Source organism: Equus przewalskii, chromosome 15, assembly GCF_037783145.1.
Source record: "Equus przewalskii isolate Varuska chromosome 15, EquPr2, whole genome shotgun sequence".
In the NCBI taxonomy this organism is placed as follows: Eukaryota; Metazoa; Chordata; class Mammalia; order Perissodactyla; family Equidae; genus Equus; species Equus przewalskii.
The window spans coordinates 88,863,597-88,885,353 of NC_091845.1; the positions used below are offsets into that span (position 1 = coordinate 88,863,597).

Below are 21,757 nucleotides of genomic sequence, written 5' to 3' on the forward strand. Positions count from 1 at the left end.
TAAGAGAGAGAAGCTTGCATCTCAGACTGGAAGTAAAGCTACTTTACCATTGAAGGAAGACTTCTCTCCCCACCCAGCAGCAGCCCAGACAGTGAGAAATGCTGCAGCTCAGCCAATGAGAAAGGCTCCAGCTCAGCCAATGAGAAGTGCTCCAGCTTAGCCAATGAGAAATGCTGCAGCTCAGCCAATGAGAAACACTGCAGCTCAGCCAATGAGAAAGGCTCCAGCTCAGCCAATGAGAAGTGCTCCAGCTTAGCCAATGAGAAATGCTGCAGCTCAGCCAATGAGAAACACTGCAGCTCAGCCAATGAGAAAGGCTCCAGCTCAGCCAATGAGAAATGCTGCAGCTCAGCCAATGAGAAATGCTCCAGCTCAGTCAATGAGAAAGGCTCCAGCTCAGCCGATGAGAAACACTGCAGCTCAGCCAATGAGAAAGGCTCCAGCTCAGCTGATGAAAAACACTGCAGATCAGCCTTTGAGGAGCTGTTGCTGCCCTGAACTGTTACTCTCCCACAGTGGGCTTTCCTTTAGAACAGCTCCTCACAGTTCCTGTTTTTCTTTATAAAAGCTGCCCCATTATTTATTTTCTGGATTTGCCTATGGTTCACCATAGCATGCACTTCCCAAATTACAATTCTTTTGGCTATTCCTGAATAAATTTGTTTAGAGGATAAAATAACAGGGAAATTTGCTTTTTTTTCTTTTTTTTTTTTTTTGAGGAAGATTAGCCCTGAGTTAACTGCTGCCAATCCTCCTCTTTTTGCTGAGGAAGACTGGCCCTGAGCTAACATCTGTGCCCATCTTCCTCTACTTTACATGTGGGATGCCTACTGCAGCATGGCTTGCCAAGCGGTGCTGTGTGTGCACCCAGGATCCAAACTGGCGAACCCCCGGCCACCAAAGTGGAACGTGCACACTTAACTGCTGCTGCACCATGGGGCCGGCCCCATGAATTTGCTTTTTAAGTTGACTTTTTTTCCTCTTCATTAACTTCTCCTGGAATTCCTAGTAAACTTTTAGCTTGTTTACTGGATTTATCTTTAAAATTTTCTCTCATAACTTTCCTTTTTCTTTTGCTCTATGTTATTGGAAACTTCTAAACTAGGTCTTTCAAAAACAAATTGGAGTTGTACAGTTAAAATTTGTGCATTTCACCAGGGATTAGGGGCAGGGATGGATGAATAGGTGGAACCCATAAAAGGTTTAGGGGGATGAAACTACTCTGTATGGTACTATAATGGTAGTTATCTGTCATTATATTTTTGTCCAAACCCATAGAAGGTACAACATGAAGAGTGAACCCTAATGTAAACTACAGACTCTGTGATTATGTGTCAATGTAGGGTCATCAATTGTAACAAGTGTACCACTCCAGTGGGGGGTGTTGATAATGGGGGAGGCTATGCATGAGTGGGGACATGAGGTATATAGGAAATCTCTGTATGTATTTTCTGCTCAATTTTGCTGTGAACCTAAAACTGCTTTAAAAAAGTAAATCTACTTTTTAAAAATCTGTGCATTTAAAAATATGTTAATTTTATCTCATTAAAAAAATGATTGTAGAGCCAGCCAGGTGGTGCAGTGCTTAAGTTCGAACCTTCTGCTTCAGCAGCCCAGGTTTTGCTGGTTCAGATCCCGGGTGTGGACCTATGCATTGCTTGTCAAGCCACACTGTAGCAGGCGTCCCACATATAAAGTGGAGGAAGACGGGCACAGATGCTAGCTCAGGGCCAGTCTGCCTCAGCAAAAAGAGGAGGATTGGCAACAGATGTTGGCTCAGGGCTAATCTTCCTCAAAAAAAAAAAAAAAATTATTGTAGAAAACTATTTGCATGGGTGTTGGGGTGGTGGAGGTTTGATGAACTAAGAATGGCAGATTATCAATGATTATTGAAGCTTGGTGATAGTGCATTGGGGGTTCATTATACCATTCTGTTTATTCTGTATATGTTCAAAATTCTCCATGATGAAAAGACGAAAAGCAAAACAAAAACAAATTGTGGACAGCCGTTATTCTGCTATTCAGTCTGTTTCAGGAAACAACAAAAAAAGCAGAGAGACATAATTTTACTGGAAGGATATTTATGGCCTCCCACAATCAGTGAAAGGCTGGGAGACCTGACGTAGCAAGAACACAGAAACCAATTTAGCTCAAGGCTAGACAGCAAGTGTTACAGCTATGGATTTACAAGAAATTTTCCAGAAAACCTGCTCCACTCCTAAGCCTGTGATCTCTGAGCATTAATTTTTTCCTGGGCTATATTACAAAAATTAATACCACTACTTAGTGGCTCCTTCCTATACCAAGTGTGGCTGCAGATTTCTTGCCTGCTTTTCCAGTTCATTATCAACCTCAGAATTTTAATTGCTTTTTTGGAGGAGAGTCAGATTTACTGAGGTATAACTTACATACAGTAAAATTTTATTGTACAGTTCTATGAATTTTGACAAATACCAACTATTTTGACAAATAGTTGTGTAACCACCACCTCAATCAAGAAATAAACCAGTTTTATCACTCCAAAAAATTCCCTTATGCGCATTTGAAGCAACGCTCTCCACCCATCCCCCAGCTCCAGGCAACCACTGATCTGTTTTCTCTCCCTACAGCTTTGCCTTTTCCAAAATGTCATATAGATGGAATCTGGCTTCTTTCAGTCAGCAGGATGCATTGAGATGCAATCCCCTCTCTACCCCACCCTCCTTTTACGGTTTTTGACTGAGTAGTATTTCATCACGTGGATGTACCAATGTGTGTTTATCCATTCACCAGTTCAAGGACATTTGGATTATTTCCAGTTTTTGGTGATTATGAATAAAGTCACCATAAATACTTGCATACAGGTTTTGGTGTAAACATAAGTTTTCATTTCTCTTGGGCAATTACCTAGGATATGGTGGCTGAGTCAGATGGTATGTGTATATTTTACTTTATAAGAAACAGCCAGGGGCCGGCCCCGTGGCCAAGTGGTTAAGTTCACGTGCTCTGCTTCGGTGTCCCAGGGTTTCGCGGGTTCGGATCCTGGGCGTGGACATGGCACCACTCATTAGATCATGTTGAGGCAGCATCCCACATGCCACACCTAGGAGGACCTACAACTAAAATATACAACTATGTACCTGTGGGATTTGGGGACAAAAAGCGGAAAAAAAGAAAAAAAAGAAGATTGGCAACAGTTGTTAGCTCAGCTGCCAATCTTTAAAAAAAAAAACAGCCAAAATGTTTCTAAAGTGGTTATACCATTAAGCATTTTTTGCTACTCAAATATATTTAATATAAATATATGTAAAATAAATAATATATAAATATATAATAAATGATATATAAATAATAAAAATATATTTGCTGCTTTAATACATGTGTGAAAATAGCTCAAAGCCCTAAGTTTAAAAATTCCATGTAAAGTGTTGATATCGACCCTGATATCAGTTTCCCCGCATTAAACCCAGCGTATATGGGGTTAAAACCAAAACACTCATTCCCTGCTTACTCTCTGGCTTCCTGGCTCCAAAATCCATTATCCTCCATGGAGACAGACACCACCAAGGACATGCACCTGGATTATCTCCTCCCTGCAAAGAGATACAGGCTGGCGGGAAAGCTGCTGACCAGCAAGGTCACAGGCTCCCTCCTCTCCGCAAGTGTCTCAAGGCCAAAGACAGGCTGGTGGGAAAGCTCCGACCAGCAAGGCCATATGCTCCCCCTCCCCTACCTAAAACCCCAAATAAAAACCCTTCCTTTTAGCTTTTCGGGGAGTTTGGGATTTCAGCATTAGCTGCCCTCTCTCCTTGCTCAGTGCTGTGCAAAAATAAAATTTCTACTTTCTTCCACCACACCCAGTGTCAGAGATTGGCTTGTTGCACAACGGGTGAGCGAACTCACTTCAGGTTCGGTGTCAGTGCTATCATTATTTATACAAGAACAGAAAGCTTACTACATTTCAAAACCTGGAGTTTCATTTTCTTCACCCTCGCTGTTTTACGTTACCATGTTTCATTCTTATATTTTCTGTTTTTAATATATATGAAGACTCCAATAGCAGCATTATCCACAATAGCCGAGAGATAGCAGCAACCCCAATGTCCATCAACAGATGAATGGAAAACAAGATGTGAATATATTCAGCCTTAAAAAGGAAGGAAATCCTGTCACATGCCACAAAATGGATGAACCCTGAGGACCTATGCTAAGTGAAATTAGCCTGTCGCAGAAAGACAAATACTGTATGACCTCACTCACATAAGGTGTCTGAAGTAGTCACATTCATAGAAACAGAAGATAGAGCAGTGGTGGCCAAGGCTGAGAGGACAGGAAATGGGGAGTTGTTCCAGGGATGTAGTTTAGTTGCAAAATGGAAAAGCTATGGAGATCCGTTGCACAACAGTGTGAATATACTTAGCACTACTGAACTGTGCACTTAAAAATGGTTAAGATGGTAAATTTTATATTATGTATTTTTTACCACAATTAATTGTATTATATAAACACTCAGTAAATTTGTGCCATAAATTTTGTCAAGGATAACCAATTCAAAAATCCATCAGCATCATAGCACTGCAAACAGATGTAAGAAACAATTAGTGGTCACAGTGCCATTGCTCTGCTTTAAAATGTGCTCAGTGATACTTGTGGCTTTAAAGATGATTTGCCAAAGTGTAATTTGAATGTTTAATAAACAATAAGAAGGCTAGAGCCAGTAGCCTGGTTTGAATCTCGGTTCTGTGGTTTACTGGCTATACAACCTTAAGCCATTTAATCTCTCTCAGTTTTCTCAATCATAAAAAGGTGACAAGGGGATAATAGTACCCATCTCACAGGACTGTTGTGAGGAGTAAGTGAGTTAATATACGTAAGGAATTTAGAATAGTGTCTTGACACAGTGCTAAGGTTTACTACCATTATATTACTACATTACTACTACTACATTATTAAGGTTTACACCACCACCACCACCACCGCTACAATAATAACAACTACTACTGCTAGGATTATTATTATTACAGGGTTTTTGCATCAGCAGTTTCAGAAACTTTCCAAAGACAAGACACCCGCAGTTGTATCCCTCTTTTTCTTAGAGATGGAGAAAGGACAGGATTTAGCTGAATCAGTTCTCATCAAGCAGATGTCAGTTTGGCTCTAAGAGAAAGTGACCAAAATTTGAGAGTAATTGATGAAAATATAATAGTGCTAATAACATTCAATGGTCTCCTGTTTTAATAAAACATAATATTCAAAAATATGAATGTATCATATTTGGAACTTGGCAATTATTTTTATTACATAATCATCTATTGCTTTATGAAAGGATTAACCATAAGGTTTTTAAACAGTGAGATTTTATGGTGCATTTTTAAAAATTTTGAATTGATTTCAGACTTACAGGGAAGTTACAATAACAGCACAGAGAGCCCCCATATAACCTTCACTTAGAAAGGGCATTCAGTTTTGCCAACTATCCCAATAATATTCTTTATGGCAAAAGGTTTCAATCCAGGAGCATGTATTTCACCTGGCTGTCACGTCTCTTTATTCTTCAATCTAGAACCATTCCTCAGTCCTTGGCTGACCTTCAATTTTTTTAAAAAATACTTTATTTTTCCTCTTTCTCCCCCAAGTCCCCCAGTACATAGTTGTGTATTTTTTTTAGTTGTGAGTCCTTCTAGTTGTGGCATGTGGGATGCCGCCTCAACGTGGCCTGACAAATGGTGCCATGTCTGCACCCAGGATTCGAACCAGTGAAACCCTGGGCCACGGAAGTGGAGTGTGCGAACTTAATCACGCCACCATGGGGCCCGCCCCGACCTTCAATTTTTAAAGATTACTGTGCCTAACTGTATTTTCCAAGCATTGCCCCGAATTTCCAGTTCCATATGCTCTTCCAGAACCCTCTCCTTGAATCTGAACAACCCTTATGACTCACTCCATGAATAGAACACAGAGAAATAAACCTGTGCGACTTCTATGGATAGGTTAGAAAAGGCCACATAGCCTCTTCCTGGCACTCTCTCTCTCTCTCTGTCACACACACACACACACACTCCCTGAGAGTCCTGAGCTGATATATAGGAAATCCAGTTACCCTGAAGCCATGGTGATGGAGAGACCACATGGAGGCCAGATGGGCTGCAGCTGTTCCAGCCCTCAGCTGTTTGAATCACCCAGCTCAGGTGTCAGAGATGTGAGTGGGATAGCTTTCAGATAACTCCAGCTCCCAGCCTTTGAGCCACTCTAGCTGGGCTGTACCTGCTGACACATTAGGGCAGAGAAGAGCTGCCCCTGCTGAACCTTGTCTAAATTGTAGCAAAATAAATAATGTTTCTTAAGCCACTAGGTTTTAGAGTGTTAATTACAAAACAATAGATAACTGGAACAATTACAGACCCATTATTTTGTGGGAATGTGCCTTCATGTGGGTTTGTCTGACGTTTATTCATGATTAGGTTATGCATTTTAGGCAAGACACCATGGAAGTAATACTGTACTTGGTTCATGGCATCCATTAGGTGATACATGGTGTTGATTTGTTCTATTAATAGTGATGTTAATTTTGATCGTGGGAGTAAGGAGGTGTCATCAGGTAAAGTTACTCTTTTCCCTTGTATAATTAATTTTTTTTTGTAGAGAGATACTTTGAGACAATGTAAATAAAACCTGTTCTTGATCCAACTTTCATCCATGAGTTTTACCACGATTGATGTTTCCTGCCTGAATTATTTCTATGATAGTTGCAAAAAATAATTGATTTTCTAATTCAGTTATTCCTTTGACCTTCATTAGTTGACATTCTATTATAAGTAAGAGTTTTATCTCCATTTAACCACTAATTTGTTTATATAATCATAAACTGATGGATTCCTAATTTAATCACTGGATAGAGTCTGTTTACCATCATTATTTATTTTGATATATTGTCCCAGATTTGGCCAGTAACATCCTTTGAAACTGATTTCTGTGTTCCTCTGATATGTCCCCATCATTCTCTGAGCACCTTCTTCCTGGCACAAGAAGGTGTTCCTGGTCACCTTGTCCCTGCCTCAGTCCTGAAATCAGCCATTTCTCCAAAAAGTTCTGGTTTCTCTTGCTGGGGAATGGTATTGAGAAAGCAGCATCTGGGTGCTAGGTTTGCTCATTGCTGCTGGGATGATAGTTTCCAGGGTCCTTCTGTGGACAAAGACAAGTAACAGGTAAATCTAGTAGAGGGTGGTGAACACTAATGAAAGAAAGGGTTATGGGAGCACAAAAGAGGAAGAGGCATCTAACCCAAGACTTGAGAGTTGTGGGAGGAGAACAGAAGTATTCTAGACAGAAGATATTTCTGTGAAAAAGGCCCAAGTCAAGAGAGAACACACCATGTTTAAGGAGCTAAAGCAGTTTAACATGACCAGAGAATAGAGTGAGGTGGGCAGTGGTAAAAGAGCAGGTGACAAGGGCTGGCCAAATCTCCAAGTACCTAATAGGCAATGTTAGAAGTTTAAAGTTTATCCTGAGAGCAATGAAGAGCCATTAAGAAGATTCTTAGCAAGCGATCGATGATCAAAAATTACTTTATAACAGTTGTCTTCAGTGTTTTTTTAACTCACATAACATCCTTAAAGGATTTTGAAAAACTATGTACTTCTTTATACATTTTAACTTAACATCTAATATCCTTAATAAGTTTAAAAGTTAATTTTTTTGTTAATGGGAGATTTAAAATAGTAAACATTTTGAAAGATGAAATAAGATGACCATGGGTTATACTTGAAATATTTTACAATGTGATACTCACCATATCTGAAAAGTCACATAAAATTTCTATCTGGATTTTATCAGATGTTTCTTGAAAAATGTATCAGTCCCCAAGCCACACAATTACATTCATAAGAATCAGCATCACTATTCTATGTTGCCTAAATTGTTCTGAACTCAGGGCAATCTTCACCCTTCACAAAACTATGTATAAGATAGGTAAAGGAAGGAAGACATTATAGGTTAAAGATGCTCCAACTAATCATTAAAAGATATTTCCAGACCTCCACTTCTGCTGAAGATGGAGTAACAGGAACTGGATTGACCCTCCCACCTGAAACAACCAAAAACTTGGACAAAATATATGAAACAATCATTTCAAGATACTTATATCAAGCATCAAAGGACTGTGACCCCTGAGAGGAAGGAAACAAAAGAGATGAGCCTTTCAGTTGCCCAAGCTTATTGCCTTGAGAATTTCCAGATTATAGACATAAACCTAACCATATCAATAATCACATTAAATGTAAATGGTCTAATCACTCCAACTAAAAGACAGAAATTGGCAGGTTAGACACAATAGCAAGACCCAATTATTTGCTGCCTACAAGAAACACTTTAAACATAAAGACACAAACAGGTTAAAGGGTTGCAAAGGATATATCATGTCAAGAACCAGTCAAGGAAGCAAGCATGCATTTTTAATACTGGACAAAGTAAATGTCAGAATAAAGAATATTACCAGGGAGAGTGATGTCAGCATCATGGCAAGGTGAGTTTTCCCTTAGTCTCTTCCCCCTAAATTACAACTAAATGGACATTCATCAACCAACAGAGGATTCCCTACAAAGCACAATAGGACGTCTGAGAGATCCATGCAGCCATACATCTGAAGGCAGGGGGACTGGATCCCCAGGAAGCAGTGGAAAGAGATGAATGGATCCCTTCTCCTCCCCAGCGGCAGCCATCTAGGTCACACAGCACCTGGTGCATGACTATAAGATGAGGTGGGGGACAGCCAAGCCCGTGTGCTAACATTTTTGCTTTGGTAGTTGCAACTCAGCTGTGGGAGCAGCCACTGTGCCATGGCAGTCCTGCCCATGGGAATGCTCTCCACTGAATGGCACGGCTCAGCCCCCTGAAGGAGCCCCCACTAAGTGCAGCAGCTCAGGCAAACTGTCCAAGAGCACAGAGCTGGTTCTCACTTATGAAAGAAAGTGCCCCTCCCCTCCTGCCTAGTACACCACCTTGCCCAATCCTCTGCCAAGGCAGGAGTCCTGCACTCAAGTGCCTAAGAGTGTGTGTGTGACCCACTAAGTGGCTTCAGCCAGTGGGAAAATGCTGGGAGCCGTGGCTACATCATTTGATCGGCTGTTTGACAGGGTCCAGCCGATTATCGCCGAGGGGTGCAGGGTCGCCCCTTGGTGAAGAATAACCGGCCAGCCCCTCACATAGTTCTGAAACCTGTGCTGCTTCTAATTGCCCTTCATTCCTTTTCCTTTCTTAACCTCCAGTTTTCACTCCTTTGGGTGGCTGCTTGGGAGGCACTACCTCCTGGGAAAATTAGATACAGTAAGAGAATGTGACCACCTGCAGGTAACTTTCAAGATATTTTTCAGTTAATTAATGGAGGAGCACACAGTCCCATTTGAGACAAGCAGAAAGGAATCCTGCCCAGATAAGATATCGAATTAGGTTTATGGCCTCCATCTGGTTAATGTTTCCTTCTCCCTCCAGCTCTTTGTCTAAATATATATATGCATCGTCCTTCTAAGTTTGTTGGTTAATTGGATGATCAAGAAGTATCTATATATTATTCTTGACCTTCTGCTTTCTGTTAAAATGTTATAGAGGTTTTCTCCTAAAAGCAATAAATAATAAATAATTGATGAGTAGAAGGGCCGAGGGGTGCAGGGATGCCCCTCGGTGAAGAATGGCTGGCCGACACCCCTGATATTTTCTGAATTATATGCATGCTTTCTATCAAGGTTATGTCTATACTTATTTCTGTTTTTTATTCTTGAAGATATATAGTTTAGCTTAGCTTTTCAGCCCTTTACTTTACTAACAAAATGATACTTTCTCCAGCAGTGTACTTAAGGGACTGTTAGCTCTAAAATCTAAAAGACAAAGGAATGCTTCCACCCCCTAAAGGGTGCGAAAAAGTAAAGATGTTTAACTGCCCACTGAGAATGCAGATAGCCCTGGGGATAAGACACCCTGGAGTCGCCTTTTGTTCCCATTAACCATCTACACTAATGGTGTAAATGATTGAGGGAGGCAGGGATGGCTCCACCAGGATGTAACCAGACGGACTGCTGTCCTGTCCAGAGGCCTGGACCTTCTCTCTTTGATTTAACTTTACCATGAATCACAACAGACGCCTAGGTACCTATCTCCTTTAGCTTAGAGACAACAAACACTAGTTAATTGCGGAGAAGACTACCATTAACCTTATGCTCTATAGAATAGAATGCTAATAAATATTCTTGTGCTCGTTTTTTACTTCCCTATCTCTCTGAGAATATTTGTAGAACTATTTCTGTACTAATCCTGAAAAATATATAAACGACACTTGTGCACAGTAAAGTCGGACTTGCTAACACCAACCCAAGTCTCACGTCCCCCTTATTTTCCCCTCATCGCGCCAACGCCGTCCATCCCTCAGGAACCTGGACTCCGCCGGGGCGGGACCCCGGCAGGAAAATACAGATGAGCCCTACTGGTACAAGTTACAGCAGATGCAGCAGGTTCAGAAAACACAGCTCTGGCCCCTGCCCAGAGGTGGCAGTTAGAATCTGCAATGTGATACTACTATAAATGCCCCAGCAAAGGATCAGTTCATCAGAAACCATGAAAAACTAGAGTAACACATTTCAGAGCAGAAGAAAAATGGCACGTCTCCAGAAACCAAGCCTGAAGTCACAGAAATTTAGAATCTAAATGACAGAGAATTCAAAATACTTGCCATAAAGAAACTCAATGGGATAAAAGAAAACTCAGAAAGACACTTCAATGAGCTTAGGAATAAATTTAATGAGCAGAAGGAAAACTTCACCAAAGAGATTGAAACTCTAAAAAAAAAATCAAACAAATTCTGGAGGTGATGAACACAATTAGTGAGATAAAAATAATCTAGAATCCTTAAATAATAAAGCTGATGTTATGGAGGACAGAATTAGTGATTTACAGGATATAAATATAGAAATGCTTCAGGTGGAGGAGGAGAGAGAACTAAGACTTTTTTAAAAAATCAAGAAATTCTTTGAGAAATATCCAACTCAATCAGGAGAAGCAACATAAGGATTACAGGTATTCCAGAAGGAGAAGTGAGGGAGAAAGGAACAGAGAGCTTGTTCAAAGAAATAATAGCTGAGAAATTCCCAAACCTGGGGAATGAACGGGACTTACAAATACATGAAGCCAATAGAACTCCTAACTGCATCAGTGCAAAAAGATCTCCAAGGCATATAATAGTAAAACTGTCAAAAGTAAATGACAATGAAAAAATATTAAGGGCAGCAAGGCAAAGAAAATAACCTACAAAGGAACCCCCATCAGGCTTTCAGCAGATTTCTCACCAGAAACCTTACAGGCTAGGAGAAAATGGAATGATATATTCAAAATATTGAAAGAGAAAAACTTTCAGCCAAGAATACACTATCCAGTGAAACTACCCTTCAGATATGACAGAGAAATAAAAGCTTTCCCAGATAAAAGCTGAGGGAGTTAATCACACCACACCTCCCTTACAAAAAATGATCAAGAAGGATGCCCTCATACCTGAAACAAAAAGGCAAAGGTTTACAAAGCTTTGAGCAAGGAGATAAATAGACAAAATCAGAAAATTGCAGCTCTCTATCAGAACAGGTTAGCAAACACTTAATTATAACATAAAAGATAAAGGGAAGGAAGCATCAAAAATAAGTGTACACACTTCAATTTAGTCACAAACTCACAATACAATACTGAGTAATTTGTGACAACAATAACTCAGAAGGGGAAGAGGTTGCGGATGGAACCTGCTTAGGCCAATGGAGATAAGAGGCTATCAGTAAAATGGACTATCTCATCTACAAGGTCTTTTATACAAACCCTATGGTAATCACTACAGAAAAAATCAGAGCCACAATTCATAAATAGAGAGAAAACTGAGATAAGCATCACAGAAAACCAACAAACTGAAATGGCCATCAGAAATACAAGGGAAGAGAAACAATGGAAATACCGAACAACCAGAAAGCAAGAAATAAGTGGCAGTATTGAGCCCACATATATCAATAATCACTCTAACTATAAATGTATTGAATTCTCCAATCAAAAGACACAGAGTAGCTGGATGGATTGAAAAACAAGACCCAACAACATGCTGCCTCCAGGAAACACATCTCAGCTCTAAAGATAAACATAAGCTCAGGGCAAAGGGATGGAAGACAATTTTCCAAGCAAATGAAGAACAAAAGAAAGCAGGTGTTGACACACTTTATATCAGACAAAGCAGACTTCAAGATAAAAAACACAATGAGAGGGGCTGGCCCCATGGCCGAGTGGTTGAGTTCACGTGCTCCGCTGCAGGCGGCCCAGTGTTTCGTTGGTTCGGATCCTGGGTGCGGACATGGCACTGCTCGTCAGACCACGCTGAGGCGGCGTCCCACATGCCACAACTAGAAGAACCCACAACGAAGAATACACAACTATGTACCAGGGGGCTTTGGGGAGAAAAAGGAAAAAATAAAAATCTTTAAAATAAAAAAAAAAACAAAAAAAAAACACAATGAGAGGGGCCGGCCAAGTGGCACAGCGGTTAAGTTCACATGTTCCACTTTGGCAGCCCGGGGTTTGCCGGTTCGGATCCCAGGTGTGGACATGACACCGCTTGTCAAGCCATGCTGTGGTAGGCATCCCACAAATAAAGTAGAGGAAGATGGGCACAGATGTTAGCTCAGGGCCAGTCTTCCTCAGCAAAAAGAGGAGGATTGGCGGTAGATGTTAGCTCAGGGCTAATCTTCCTCAAAAAAAAAAAAAAAAAAAGAAGATGAAGAAATGGAGAATCTGAATAGACCAATCACAAGTAAAGAGATTGAAACAGTAATCAAAAACTTCTGAAAAACCAAAAGTCCAGGATTAGATAGCTTCTCTGGAATATGCTACCAAATATTCAAAGAAGATTTAATATTCATCCTTCTCAAACTATTCAAAAAAGTTCAAGATGATGAGACATTTTCTAACTCCTTCTATGAGGCCTACATTATCCTGACACCAAGACCAGACAAGGACAACTCAAAGAAGGAAAATTACAGGCCAATATCATTGATGAACACAGATGCAAAAATCCTCAACAAAATATTGGCAGATCAAATAGAATAATATGTTAAAAGGATCATAGAGCAGGATTAAGTGGGATTTATACCAGGGATGCAGAGATGGTTTCACATCCACAAATCAACCAATGTGATACACCAGATGAAAAAAATGAGGAAGAAAAATCACATGATCATCTCAATAGGTGCAGTGAAAGCATTTGGCAAGATTCAGTACCCATTTATGATAAAAACTCTGAATAAAATGGGTATAGAAGGAAAATGCCTCAACATAATAAAGGCCATATATGACAAACCCACAGGCAACATCATATGTAACAGTGAAAAACTGAAAACCATCCCTTTAAGAACAGGAACAAGAGAAGAGTGCCCACTCTCGCCACTCCTATTCAACATAGTACTGGAGGTTTTGGCCAGAGCAACTAGGCAAGAAAAAGAAATAAAAGGAATCCAAGTTGGAAAGGAAGAATTGAAACTCTGGCTGTTTGTGGACATATGATTCTATATATAGAAAACCCTAAAGAATCCACCTGAAAGCTATTAGAAATAATCAACAACTACAGTAAAGTTGCAGGGTACAAAGTGAACTTAGAAAAATCAGTTGCATTTCTATACACTAATAACAAAGTATCAGAAAGAGAGGTCAAGAATATAATCCCATTTATAATTGCAACAAAAAGAATAAAATATCTAGGAATAAATTTAACCAAGCAGATGAAAGACCTATACACTGCAAAGTATAAGACATTAAAAGAAATCTATAAATAATACTTCTACACAAACTCTTAACTTTATTCTTTGAGGCCAGCATTACCCGCATACCAAAACCAGTCAAAGACATTACAAGAAAACTACAAACTAATATTCCTCATGAACATAGACGCTAAAATTCAAAACCAATATTTTAGCAAATCCAACACATAAAAAGGAAAATACATCATTATTACTTTAAGTTTATCCCAAGAATTCAAGGCTGGTTTAACACACAAAAATCAATGTAATTTACCACATTAACAAACTGAGAAAAGAAAAACCATACAATAATCTCAACAGACACAGAAAAAGCATTTGGCAACATCCATTCCTGATAAAAACTGTCAGCAAAATAGTAATAGAAGGGAACTTCCTCAACTTGATAAATGGCATCTACGAAAGACCTACAGCTTATGAGTGGAAGACAATGTTTTCCCTCTCCCTCTCACTAGTAAGACTGGACACAGAAATTTGGGAAGTTTTGTTTTGGACTTGTTGATTTGGTCCAATACACCATTGAACATCTAACTGGGGATGTACAGAGTAATATGGATCTGGAGCTCAGAAGAGAGCTGTCAGGACCTAGAGCCTATTAAGGGTATTTTTAAACATGTGCCCCAGGGAAATATAGGTAAAGAGTAAGATGAGAAGAGGGTTAGGAATGGAAATACTGAAGAAAACCAATACTTAAGCCTCCTCCTGTAGGACAGATTTAGAAAGAGGCGAGAAAAGGTGACCAAGAACAATCCTAGAAGTGAAAAGACACCTCTATGATGTACTGTAAGGGAAATCCAGTTTCAAAAAGGAGGAGTCAGTAGAGTCAAAGCTTGCAGAAGAAGATAAGGTATAAGGATTCAGGTACATGCTGATATTTTTAGCCATAACCACAAGTGACCACTAGAATATATTTAAACTAGGCGTTATCTAATAGAGATGTGGTTCAGCCAGTCCTTAATGCTGGAACATTCCATTCCATTGCATTACAGGTGGATGTTGATCCAAGCTGAGGCTCTCCTATTGGTTATGTCGACGCAAATAATTGATAACCAATGTATAAATCAAAATTGGGTTGAATCTATTAAGAGCCAGGTCTCAGGACCATATAACCCAGAAGAGTTCTTTCACAAAGGAAGGGAACACTAAACAAGTGAGGTGTCCGGAGTGGTTATATATCGTGGAAGAGCATGTCTCACATATGATTGGAATGTCCCTTTTACAATAGTCAGGAGATTGCTTGGCTGGCACAGCATTTCCGTGAAAGAGGTCTCAAGCTGGGTGAACACAGCAGGTCGGCAATCAATCCCTAGCCTAGGGAGAGAGGCTTATCTTAAGGAAATGCCAATGTAGGGGAAGTTACATCCTTATCTTTAGGGGCATTGTTCTTGTCTTTGGGACATGGTAAATACTTAAAGTAGATATACACTCCATGCTGAACAGCCATGTCAGGCCATTTTGAAAAAACAAGTTCAGGCCAAACTAGTTTTACACCAAATGGCTTCCTCATATAGTCCAATATATATCCTATTGCTCATCATTTATTTATCGGTTACTACACTGTTCTCTGGGTTGTTCATACAGAACTACCAAGAGAACTCAGTATCCATGGCTTTAGAAATTTCATGCACCCATTTTTCAGCTCAAAAAAGGCTAAGTGAAATACTTTCGATGAGTCAGAAGCCCACTAGGAACTTTTGTTCCTGTATTTCAACAATAAACTATCTATGCTTTCCCAGAGCAGGTATCCCTCACCTGGTAAACTGAGGGCCAGAGGCACATTACCTCTCAGAGCCTCAATTTTCCCATTAGTAGAAAGTAGGTGACAAGAGATTTTCACATATTGAGGTATACGGGGTAACTATTCAAGTTCAAAACTGATTGGGCTTGAACTAAAAAGCCTGGGTTACAGCCTATCAAACATACATTGTACATCTGCTTAACCATGAAAGTAAAGAATGCACTCTTAAAAGAATGCATAGTTATCCCCCTATGCCCTATTGGTAATGCCCAGATTAGTCCCTTTCCCAACACCATGGTCGTTGACCTGTCAGTTTCCAACTGAATACTTGAAAATATCTTCCGGGTGCGTTTAATGTATCTTCTTTGTTCTAAAAAGATATGCGACTATACTGGAACCCACGCTTCTCCGGACCGCCTTCCAAGGCCTTCCTGGGTTATAATCCTCACTCTGGCTCATAATAAACTCAGCCCGATTTTGATTTATAGGTTGGCTATCGATTATTTGCATCCACATGGGTAAGAACATCGACACTGCATCAGTACTTTCAGGGGATGGGTCAGAGCAAATGAGTTGCTGGCAGACAGGGTTGGACTAGCGCCTGAGTCCCAGCGCGGGCTCAGCAGACGTGGGCTTCACGGCAGTAACTGAACATTGGTTAAAAAGCTGTTAAGTGGAAGCCGTTCCAAGTGTTATTTATTCCCCAACCCGACTCAGGCCCCCAGGTGACCAAGCTCAAAGTAATACCTCGTCTCCACCGGGGCCAAGGAGCAGCTGCCAGGAGTGCGGCCCCTCCCCACAAACAATCCGAACAAACACAGTCTGCTGTGCACACAGAGCGGCACCACCAGTCCCGCGACCCGCTTCCAGACTGCCCTCCCGACCCACGCCTTCCGGGGACTCTGCGCCCGCGGCAGGACTTCCGAGGGACCCGAGCGATCAAATCGCACTGACGTCTGTCACCGCGACACTCCTCACGGCAGCCTCGCCTAGCCCGTGTCCCGCAGCCCGGCACGAGGCCGCGCCCGCGCCTGAGACGTCCCCACAGCCCCGCTTTCGGAGACCTCGCCCTGGGCGCCGCTGCCTGCCGCAGCCGCCAGAAGATGCAGGCCGCCCGCCCGACCGCAAGCTGGCCGGGGCCTGCGTTCTGCTCCGGGGAGAGAGCGCCTCTTCCCGTGGGCGGGCCGAACGGGGCGGGGGCGGGGCCGGGCGCCGTGGGCTCCTCCTCTCGCGGGACCGGGCTCCTCCTCTCGCGGGACCGGGGCGGGGCCGACCGGCGGCGGGGGCGGGGCCGGGCGCTGCGGGCTCCTCCTCTCGCGGGACCGGGCTGGGCGGCGGGGCGGGGCCGGCAGCGGGCCCCACCCCGAGGCGGTGTACTGGGCGCGGTGGCGTCCACAGCTCGGCTGCCTCGCCGCACAGCTCTGGCTCCGCCCAGCGGCCGCCCGGGGCGGAAGCGGGAGGCGGCGGCCGCGTGCGCGCTGCCGGCCTGCTCTCCCGCGCTGCGCGGCTGCGGCTGGACTCGGCTTCGCGAGGCGCCCTGCTCTCCTCTCCGCGCGTCCGCTCCCCGCCCGCTGCCCGCCCCGGCCTCCTCGTCGCCCCGCCCGTGTCCCCGCGGCCGCGCGGCCCGGCGCGATGGCCCTGTGCAACGGAGACTCCAAGGTCAGTCTCCGCGGGCGGGCGCGGCTCGGGCCCCGCCGCCGCGCGGCTGCTTTGTTGACCGTGCTCGTGTCGGGCCCGCGCCAGCTCTCCGGCGTCGGGACGGGCGTCCGCGGCCTCCCCGGCCTCCGCGGGCCGGCCTCGTCTTCCCGCCGCGCCGCTTCCCGCCTGCTCTCGGCGCGCCTTCCCCCCCGTCCCCGTTAGCACCCCCGGCGGCCCGAGGGTGCCGCGCCCCGCCCCTCCCCGCGCGGGGCCGCCCGGCGGTGGCGGGTCGCCGGCGCTGCTGCCGGCCGCTCCGAGCCCGCCTTGGCGCTCGCTTGGGTCGGTCCCCGCCGGCCGCGCCCTGTCTGGGCGTCCCGGGTCGGCTCTGGCCTCTGCGCCTGGGAAGAGGCTCTGCTCGCAGCCGGGAGCGCGGCTCCTCGGCCGGGGGCGCAGACGCGGGCCGCGTCCGGCGGCGTCTCCTGGGAGCGGGTCTCGGAGCCCCCGGCGCGCTCAGGCGGCGGCCGCGGGGCCGGTGGTCACGAGGGCGAGGCCCGAGGCGCGGCCGGGGCGCCCCCGCCGGGAGCGCAGAGCGCGGCTTTCCGTCCCCGGGCCCGCGCCTCCCGGGCCGGCGGAGGGGCGACTGCGCCCTCGGGCCTCGGGCCTAGGCCGCAGGCTGGGGTGGGTGGTGGTTCGAGGAGAGTTAAGCGATCGGGTTCTAGATTCGGTTCCCCAGCTGTTTTACAAGCGTACAACATACACGTTTTTCCTTAGCTAGTGTTTTTTGTTTTGTTCAACTTGGCTTTTAAAGAGAATCTTGATCGTTTGGTATGTTTGAGCCTCAGGTGAATTCTCATTAACTTATTTTTATTTCAAGGTGCTTTATGTTTCATAGCGTAAGTATGTTGTGTGTGTGTGAGAGACTAGACTGAGAAGTAGATGTGGACCGAATTGGAAGCATTTTCAAGAGGAGCAAGCCAGGGAAGCAACGTTATTTCGTCAACTCTGATTATTTCGTGTACTCTTACGGAGGAAGAAACCCTACAGTTAAACCCTGATGTGTCCTTGATCATAGGAAACTTTTCAGGTAAACATGTTTAGGTATGGAGGAACATGCGTAATGAAGTAGGTGACATAGGTGTTTTCAGGAGGTCCCCCCGAGATCTGAGCAGGTGTCTGTTTCCGTAGCCTGCCGCTGACCCTGCGCTGCCTCCGCCTGGAGGACACGTGCCGGACCCAGCCCGCTTCGCCGTCTGTGGGGCCTGACAGTTGTGCGGAAGCCCCGGTCGTGAGTTAGAGTGGGCAAAGAGCTGATTTTGATTCCTATTCTGGTGTATTTCTATTTTTGTCAGGATTTTCTAAAAGAACATTTTTCCATGATAGAAATTAGGGAGAGGCCTAAAACCTGTAAAAACATTTGGGCTATTTTCATTAGTTTTAGCCCTAGAATATAATGTTAGAGTTGGAAGGGACCTTTGTGTTGTAGCTTCCTAAACTGAAAAAACGTAGCTGGGATTAGGACCCGGCTTTCTTTTTCTTCAGGGCTACTTTGGTTCACCATCCATGGCAAAGGTGGTTTCCTTAGTTAAGGATCTGGTAGACTATTTAGTTAAGATCTTATTTCATATAAATGAGCATAGGCAGTCAACTTTTCTTTAAAAACTTTTTTCAGCTGTTGAGTGTTGTGTTATAAATAGTATGTGTATATGTCAAGTTTTAGACATAGTTACATTTTCCACTTTTATTGAGGATTATCAGAGTAATGTTCTTTGGGCTCCTTGTCAAGTTTTCCTCTTTGGCCCTAAGCTTCAGACTTTGTTGGAGTAGGAACGGGACCTGTCCCACCACCTTTGCTGAGATGTTGACCAGGGTATATCATTCTTAGGTTGAAATTGTTTGATAAAAGTTTACTGATTATTCTGTGATATAGAATCTTTAATGACATCAAAAGTTAAAAATTTAAATTTGCCATTTTTAAATTTAAGTTTTTGAATTGAATGGAAAGATATCCTGAGGTTTTTATCATTGATGCATTGAGAATTAAATGACTATCATTAAAAAGATAACCCTGGGGCCTGGCCCGGTGGTGCAGCGGTTAAGTGCACACGTTCTGCTTTGGCGGCCCCGGGGTTCGCCGGTTCGGATCTCCGGTGTGCACATGGCACTGCTTGGCAAGCCATGCTGTGGTAGGCGTCTCCCATATAAAGTAGAGGAAAGTAGACTTAGCCCAGTCTTCCTCAGCAAAAAGAGGGAGATTGGCAGCAGTTAGCTCAGAGCTAATCTTGCTCAAAAAAAAGATAACCCTGTAGTACCTTGTTGTTCAAAAATAAAAAATGGGTTATTTTTTTTACTTCAGATTGTGTTCCACCTTTTAAGATACTCATCTGAGATGGAAGAGCTGTTGCAGACAGAAGGAATGGTTTTTATTGTTTTCCGTTTTTAGACTTGGAAGGTTTTGAAAGTCCTCCAGGAATGACTTTGCCTTTAGCTTGGGCCAACTTGTCACTTAAGAAAAATAATTGTCTTTTAAGCATTTTTAAAAAGTATAGACGTGTCCTATTCCTTTTCAAATGTGTTTGCTCTTTAATGAATTATATTCCAAGGGATGCTGTTTGAAGTAAAGAAGAATTATTTGCTCTCCACAATAACGCTTTCCTTTGTTATGGTACTTGAACTGTTTTCATGCATCCTTCTAACCTGAACTCTGTTTAGATGCTCAAAATGAATGAAGTCCTCAGGGTTAATAGATAATTCTGAAGCACTTTGTGAATCAACAAGAAAGTAATTGCTTCATAGAATTTTGAATATTTATATAGCAGATATAGTTCTGGGTTATGTAAAATATTTTTTTTCTTTGCTTATTGTGGAACAGAGACGTTTCTGTATTTGCTCAAGAATCACAATGGTTCAAAAAATGGCTTTACTGTAGTAATAATGTCATATTAGTTTCTCGTTGGTGGACCCTTGCCATCACTTCAGATTCATAGTTTTGAGGACCTGGGAGATGCTCCCTAATGTAGCCCATTATAATGTGTTAGGGAATAAGGTGTTTAGTTATAGTCGTGTGACCATATGTTCTCTGTCTAAAGTGGAGCACTTGAGCATAAAAGCAAGTGCTAAAATAACTTAAATTTATAATAATTGCTATAAAATAAAATTTTGAAAACAAAACAGTTGTGGATTTACACAATACAGTAAATAAATAGCAAAACTCCAGTAGCATGAGTGTTCAAATTACTCTCTGTGCATTATGCACAGGAACATACAGCATCTTTTTCCTGCATATATTTCACAAACACCTTACTTAGTTTCCCACTGACCCAGCTGACTGGAGGTTTTGTGCATCTTGCAAGCTGAGGCATGGCTCTGCACAACTGGCAGGCATACCAAGTGGCTGGCAGGGGCAGTAGCTTCAGACATTTCTCCTGTCAACACCCAAGGCTGGATAGAGTTAGCTGCCCCTAGTTGCCCGTGTACTTCATTTATCAGGAAAGGGTCAGGAAAGAGAGGTGGGTTGTCAGTGGTTGGCTTTCAGATTGAACCAGAAGCTAAAGTGAGAACTGTGTTCGTGGCACCTGCATTTCACACAGCAGTGGACAAAGCCATGGCAGAAGATGGAGGTAGAAAGTGAAAGTGTAACAAGCCCATCCTAGCTGACTTGAATGCAGTTACTTATGATATGTTAAAAAAGGAGAAACATGAGACTAACGTTGAGCTAGATGGGATGTGGACACAACAGGTGTAAATTAGGACAATCCTGGGAAAACTGGGCCATATTGTCAGTCTAATTATAGAGCACATATTGTCCTGAGTTTGGATCTTGATTTCTCTAGTGACGTATTCAAAATTGACTAAAATTCAAGTCTAAGATGTATATGATAGAATAATTTTTTCTAAGTTAATAACTGTGCCGAGAGTTATTCTAAAATTCTTAAAAATTGAGTGTCAGATTACTTGTTTTCTAAAAGTTGAGAATCAGCAGTGTTGAAACTGATGGAAAGGTAAAATAATCTGTTCTAATCTGCTGTAACGTTTGCAGAGGATGTTTCCCAAACCTTTAAAGCTGCCTGACCGTGTAAAATTCCCTGTTACTCCTGTTTGTCACTAGAACAGAATCTTTTTATCCCTCAGAACTCATGGAGATCTATGTAAATTTAAAATCACCTTCACTGTGTCTGTTATTTGTGATTAGTTTTAGTAATTGTTTTTCTCTGAGTCTCATTATGAATGTAAATGTAGGACTCCAGAATTGTAAAATTCTGCTTTAGGCAAATTTTGGGTGAACAGTCTCTAACTAATTGGGGAAATTTTATATGAATAAAAATACTTGTAGATACATCATTGTTTTGATATATTATTGGTAATAGTGGAACTCTTTTGTGCTGATTTTTTTCCCCGATTGAAAATTTTATGAAAGTTTTCAGACAGACGTTGGAAGAAATTTTAGTCGACATCTGTGTTCACTACGTAGACTGCCATTCACTTTTCTTATAAATTATTTTTATAACATTGATATAATTCACATACTGTAAAATTTGTCCATTTAAAGAGCATAGTTCAATGGTTTTTTGTATATTCACAGATT

General features: G+C 42.7%; 2 protein-coding genes across 5 annotated transcripts in view; one reads left to right on the forward strand and one right to left on the reverse strand.

Annotated features, from left to right (window-relative positions):
- The window catches only part of SLC33A1 (solute carrier family 33 member 1), a 56,581-nt gene extending 39,830 nt beyond the window's left edge, over window positions 1–16,751 (reverse strand). Inside the window, exon 1 of the mRNA XM_070577735.1 lies at window positions 16,285–16,751. The gene's annotated coding sequence lies outside the window, so the exon portion shown is untranslated. The remainder of the gene's footprint in view (window positions 1–16,284) is intronic.
- GMPS (guanine monophosphate synthase) overlaps window positions 16,579–21,757 on the forward strand; it is a 54,816-nt gene continuing 49,637 nt past the window's right edge. For 2 of the 4 annotated variants that reach the window (XM_070577731.1, XM_070577733.1), the window contains exon 1: window positions 17,981–18,259. Coding sequence is in view for 1 of the 4 variants with exons in the window: in XM_070577730.1 (XP_070433831.1) it covers window positions 17,170–17,196 (27 nt within the window). In the remaining 3 variants the exon portion in view is untranslated. Of the gene's footprint in view, window positions 17,197–17,980; window positions 18,260–21,757 lie in introns of those variants that run through there. The other 2 variants (XM_070577730.1, XM_070577732.1) reach the window with 2 other exon arrangements.